Source organism: Equus asinus, chromosome 13 (assembly GCF_041296235.1).
Source record: "Equus asinus isolate D_3611 breed Donkey chromosome 13, EquAss-T2T_v2, whole genome shotgun sequence".
Lineage (NCBI taxonomy): Eukaryota > Metazoa > Chordata > Mammalia > Perissodactyla > Equidae > Equus > Equus asinus.
The window spans coordinates 40,762,213-40,768,598 of record NC_091802.1 but is presented as its reverse complement, the minus strand read 5'-3'; the positions used below and the strand labels follow the sequence as shown (position 1 = coordinate 40,768,598).

Below are 6,386 nucleotides of genomic sequence, written 5' to 3'. Positions count from 1 at the left end.
CAGAGCTGATTCAGGAAGAGCTGACGGGATGAAGCCTAGCACGTCAGGAAAAGGAAATAATGTTTTCCTTCCATCTTGCAAAGTTTTACCAGGAAAACAAACTTGCCTAATTTGATAATCGCCTATTTATTAGGACAAACAATGACAAGGAAAGAGTGCTGTGTTTGATAGTGGCAGCCATTTAGCAGGGTATAAAAGGGGACCTGGGGCAAGGAGACTTCAAACCTTACAAACCCACCCTCCTGGAAACCCACCCAGAACCTCCACCCTCTGACAGCATGGTCAGCTCCTGTTGTGGCTCCGTCTGCTCTGAGCACAGCTGTGGCCAAGGCCTCTGCCAGGAGACCTGCTGCCGCCACAGCTGCTGCCAGACCACCTGCTGCAGGACCACCTGTTGTCGCCCCAGCTGCTGTGTGTCCAGCTGCTGCAGGCCCCAGTGCTGCCAGTCTGTGTGCTGCCAGCCCACCAGCTGCCGCCCCTCCTGCTGCATCTCTAGCTGCTGCCGCCCCAGCTGCTGCAGGCCCCAGGGCTGCCAGTCTGTGTGCTGCCAGCCCATCTGCTGCCGCCCCAGCTGCTGCCGCCCCTCCTGCTGCATCTCTAGCTGCTGCCGCCCCAGCTGCTGCAGGCCCCAGGGCTGCCAGTCTGTGTGTTGCCAGCCCATCTGCTGCCGCCCCAGCTGCTGCCGCCCCTCCTGCTGCATCTCTAGCTGCTGCCAGACCACCTGCTGCAGGACCACCTGCTGCCGCCCCTCCTGCTGTATCTCCAGCTGCCGCCGCCCCTCCTGCTGTGGTTCCAGCTGCTGCAGGCCCACATGCTGCATTTCTAGCTGCTGTCGCCCCATCTGCTCTAGTGGTTCTTGCTGCTGACTGCCCTGTCCTGTACCAACAATCACACTTCTTGCTGTGGTCCAACTGTGAGCTGAATCACGCGAGGCCAATTGTAAAACTTCACTTCCAACCGATTCTTAGACTGAATCTGGCTTCCAAATAGACTGGCCCCCCTCCGCCATGTTACTATTTCTCTCCCAAATGAACACAAAGTTTACATTTTCTCTCAAATCTGTCAACCAACAAACCATCCCAATTGATATATTTGTTCCCTGCCAGATTTTCTCATATGGATATGTTCCCAGATCCTAAATAAATCTTAAATTTCCAGGCATACAAGAGCATTGTGTCTCATTAATTTTCCTTCCTCAGTCGTCATCCTTAGTTGTCACTTGTTCTGTCATTCTCTGCAGAAGGCGTAGACTATAGCAAGTGATTTCCATTTTCCACCCCTAGCCCCTCAGCTCTCCGCATTCTAATATAGGAAGAGGTTTCTTAGAGCAAGCACCTGGAACTCTGCCCGAGCACTTTCTCTGGCTGAAGGAGCAAGCTCTGGGCAGGTCACCAGTAGGGGAGTTGAAGTCTCGAGGAGCAGCGCGCCGTCAGTGGACGAGAGTTGATGGAAAAATATGCCAGCTTCTTGCCCTCGAGTGGGGGCAGGTTGTACCAGTCTCCAGAGGTCCTCAGTGAGATTGAACCCAGCTGCCTATAAGAGTAATCTGCTCTTGACATCATTCTGTGTTGGCTCCTATCCCTTCTATCCCTGGGTCGATGGGTAAGAATTTTAGCAAGGAGTACAGAGTGATGTCTCTCCTCGTTTTGATTTTCGCTGTAAAAAAAAATTTACCAAGCTGTCTATAGTAATTTTCCATTGTGGTTCACACCCCATTGTTCCATTCTCATCGTTCTCATCCAGGGAGGACTGTAGTTTTGGTATTAGAGTGATCTAAAAGAGTAAAGAGAATTATCATGTTTCAATCTGAAATTACTCGAAGTTAGGTGTTTCAAATTCAAGACCATTTCCTCTATTATTTGGATGTTACCAATTATATTTTACTATTTTAGCTACTTCTGTTCCCAATTTAATATCATACAATTTGATGTAATATCGACATTTTAGGAGATGGGTCTCAAACTTGCCTGTGCCTTCAGGTTACCTGAGGAGCTTTAAAAAATTCTGACACCCAGGTCATACTCCAAGCCAACTAAATCGGAATTTTTCTGGGCAGGAGTCAGGCAACAGTTTGATTCGAATACACAGCCAACTTTGCGAACCACTGCTCTAGGGACTGAGTCTCTACACCCGTTTCTATAGCAGGAATGTACGCTGCTTTTGTAGCTGTTGCAAAGGAGTTTTCCTAATCTCCCTGAATTTATATAGAAAACTTTCCCCTAGTAATCAAAAACTCTTTCCTTTAATGTTTTTATTTTTTCCTCAGCATCTCACATATGGCAAATCAAGTGAAAATCTCTCCTCTTGGGACACCATGTTGCCTCACAATGTAATTGTTTAAGTGTCTCATGTTCTCTAGCTCTGCAAAAGCAGGCCTATGAAATAAAAACATGTAAGTCAAGTGTTTGCTAAGGAAGCTATTGTGATAAAAATATTTCAAGGGGCTTGGTCTTTAAATGAGCCTAATTAAGACATGTAAGGCTGTCACCAGAGGGTGTTCACCTGGGACTTTCCTAACTTTAACACTGAAAGTCCTCAGTTCTGTGCAAACTGGGACAGCTGGTCACCCTACCTTGAAATTGATTGGTAATAGTTGAAATCAAGCTTTGGTATTTCATTAGTGCAGCTCTGAATGAGCTAGTGATGCACACATCAACGTTAGCAATTCCCACAGATGTGTGCCAAGCTAAAGGTGCCTGACAGAAAAGAAATTACACTATTTTCCTTTGTTTGAAGTCCTAGATCAAAATGAATCTAGGGTCGGGGCTGGCCCCGTGGCCGAGTGGTTAAGTTCGCGCGCTCCGCTGCAGGCGGCCCAGTGTTTCGTTAGTTCGAATCCTGGGCGCGGACATGGCACTGCTCATCAGACCACGCTGAGGCAGCGTCCCACATGCCACAACTAGAAGAACCCACAACGAAGAATACACAACTATGTACCGGGGGGCTTTGGGGAGAAAAGGGAAAAAATAAAATCTTTAAAAAAAAAAATGAATCTATGGTCAAAAAAAGTGTTAAAGCAGTGGTTGCCTCTGTGGCAGGGGGGAGTTTACTGGGGTGACACGTGGGAAATTCTGGTATGTGGAAATGTTCTCTATCTTGATAGGTGTGAGGGTTACATGGATGTATTCATTTATTAAAACCCATCAAATAGTACACTTAGAATTTGTGCATTTCAATGTATGTAAATTTTACTTAAAACATAAAGTAAATTATAAAAAGTAAATTAAAAATAGTGACTAGAAATATTTATTTATGAATAAATCTATGTCTTTACCAAATTGGCATGTTGGCTAACTTGCCTTAAGCACAATGCTTTTAGTTAAATCACACTGCTATGAGCTCTTTCGATGTTGCTTTACCACATTGTATTACAGTTGTGTGTGTGTGGTCTTCCCACTGAACTGTAAATTCCCCATGAGGAGACTACACCACATTTGTAACTGCAGTGCCCGGCAATGTGTGTCCTTCAGATTACCCACTCAACAAATCTGCTTTATAAACAAGGCAGGAACTTGATACAGACACTTCCTCAAAGCTTGATCGAACAGAATAAAGCAGTAGGTCTCCAAATGTGGTCCTTGGACCTTCTGCATCAGCATCATTTGGGTACCAGTTAGAAATGCAGAATCTCAAGCTCCAATTTGCGATCAGAGACTCTGGGAGTATTTCCAACCATTTTTAATCTGCCCTCCAGATGATTCTGACGCATGCTCAAGTTGGACTATTGTACCTGGAGAATATGTAGAAATAGTAATTAATGTTGAATTTACTAAAATCCATTCACATGTCAAATTTATCCAAAAAAACTTGTTCTGTAGATTTCTTAGCTCTCAAGGTAAGTTCGGAAAAGTGGCACATTCTGATTATTCCCCATTTTTTTTTTCTCCTTTGAGGAAATATTTTTAATTAAGAATGAGATAAGGAATAAAAACGAGGCTGTGTCTTCCAGAAGCTAAGAGACCGGCTGGAGAGATACAACATATATGACATATAAGACAGGAACCAACAATTTAATAAACTATGTGTTATAGTAACAGGAATCATATACACAAATTGCCTGCTGGGGTTTTACAATATGGAACATGACCCAAAGTTTGAAACATCCGAGGAAATCCATTCCAGTGGTGTAGAGGTCACCAATGTCACATACACGCAGAGCTGTGCCCTTCCTCATTGTTCAAAAATGACCCCAAAAATAGGGCCTTTTCCTCTCGTCCCATGCTAGATGCCACATTATGTTGATGAGACTTCTTCCCCATTGGTCATTGGAAGAAAAGCACAACCAGTAATACGACCACCTAAGTCCCATCCTGGTAGGGGATACTGGAGGGAAGAGTAAGAAATTCAATTCCAAATGCCAAATATCACATGGCAGCCTGCTTTGGAGGAGCGTGAGGAGAGTGTGGTCTAAAATATGCCGGGGGGTGCGAATCAGGAGGAAAAGCAGATCAGATAGAATTTATCACACGTAGAAAAGAAAATTTTGTTTCCCAGTTTAAACCATTAAATAGACAAACATTATTATGTAATCTGATAATTACTTAAATGTTAAGTAAACAAAAACAAACAAAACGCGTTGACAACTCCCCCTGTTCAGGCAGAATATAAGAGGCAGTGGCACAAGAAGACTTTCAAACTCAAGAACCTCACTCTCCTGGAAACCCACCCAGAACCTCCACCCTCTGACGCCATGGTCAGCTCCTGTTGTGGCTCCGTCTGCTCTGACCAGGGCTGTGGCCAGGAGACCTGCTGCCGCCCCAGCTGCAGTGTGTCCAGCTGCTGCAGGCCCCAGTGCTGCCAGTCTGTGTGCTGCCAGCCCACCTGCTGCCACCCCAGCTGCTGCATTTCTAGTTGTTGCCGCCCCTCCTGCTGTGGTTCCAGCTGCTGCAGGCCCAGTTGCTGCATCTCTAGCTGCTGTCGCCCCAGCTGCTCCATCTCCATCTGCTGCAGGCCCCAGTGCTGCCAGTCTGAGTGCTGCCAGCCCACCTGCTGCATTCCTAGTTGCTGCCGCCCCTCGTGCTGTCTGCGCCCAGTCTGTGGCTGGGTCTCCTGCCACACCACTTGCTATCGGCCCACCTGTGTCATCTCCACCTGCCCCCGCCCTGTGTGCTGTGCCTCTTTCTGCTGCTGAATCTCTGCCTGTAATCTTTGTCACACTATGGATGTCCTCACAAGTCATATAAAATCTGCTGGAGCCAGCCAGTGACTGGGGAATGGACTCTTAGCTGTCAACTCTTCTGATTTGACATTCAGAGTTGGTATTCAGTTCTAGGAAATGACAGATGAAAGCACATTCATCAAATGATTTTAACCCAGGCCCAAATGCGTCTATTTTCAGACAAGCACTGTGGTCATCCTAATTATATAGTGATTGTGATGATCTCATGTGACATTATTTCCATATGTTGTTAATAAAAAGCCATTTCCCCTGATATTGAAATCTCCTGATTTGTTAAAGATTTGACGTGTGTGTGTGTCTTTACCTATCTCTTCACACTGAGGACCGTCTTGCTTCAAATGCAGGGAAGCGTGTTCAAGAGCAGTTACTTATCTCAGAATCGAGACTCCACTGGGCATTCGTTGCATGACATGGGCAAAGCTACTTAACCTCTTCAAGCCTCAGTTTTCTTCTCTGTGAAATGAGGGTAATGTGTTACGTCCTTCAAAAGTTCAAAGACAGTCCATGTAATGCACTTAGCTCAGGCTGGGGCGCATGATGTAAGCTCTCAATAAATATCATTTTATTGCTATTGTTATTGAAACACTACCCTGGGCTAGAACACTACCTTTGCACAGTGTTCTCTTTGACAGAACAACAAAGAAAGTGTGTATAATTGTTTCACTCTTCTCTATAACTCAAAATTAGTTGTAGTATATGTCTCAATGTCTCATAAACTCCAGTGAGTTGAACATCATAAAGTCGTCTAAATTTCACTGACAATATTTCTATTGCCAGTATATGCCCTCCTTAGTTGTGCAAATTTTGAGTGTTCCACCCAGCTCAGGGACCTTTTCCCTCCCTCTCTCCCTTCCTCATTCATTCTCTCTCTCCCTGCTTTCTTTCCTTCCTTCCTTCCTTCCTCTCTAAACATAAAACTCTCTTTCAAGACACTAAGTATACCTTCTAAATTCAGATTTCTGGAAATTTATTAAGTCCATGGGAACTTTTCTATAAAATTTTTCAAACTTTTATTAATGATGCTGAAATTTTAGATTTCCAGACTGGGACTCCTTCATAATTTTTGCATCTCACGTTATTGAGGTTTCTCCATCTTCCTGATGTTTCACTCTCCCATTTTAGACTTTCATCCCCTTTCTTGGTCTTACTTAAGAGAACATGGGAAGGACATTTCTTTGAGACTCAGTTCTCTCGTCACCAAAACTCA

The 6,386-nt window shown here is 44.8% G+C and overlaps 1 protein-coding gene across 1 annotated transcript; it reads left to right on the top strand.

Annotated features, from left to right (window-relative positions):
• The first annotated feature begins 240 nt into the window (after positions 1-240).
• On the top strand, positions 241-5,628 carry LOC106826405 (keratin-associated protein 4-6-like). The gene is made up of 2 exons (XM_044744837.2): positions 241-842; positions 4,793-5,628. The coding sequence occupies exons 1-2, from the start codon at positions 279-281 to the stop codon at positions 5,129-5,131; spliced, it is 903 nt and encodes a 300-aa protein (XP_044600772.2). The 5' UTR covers positions 241-278; the 3' UTR covers positions 5,132-5,628.
• Positions 5,629-6,386: the final 758 nt, after the last annotated feature.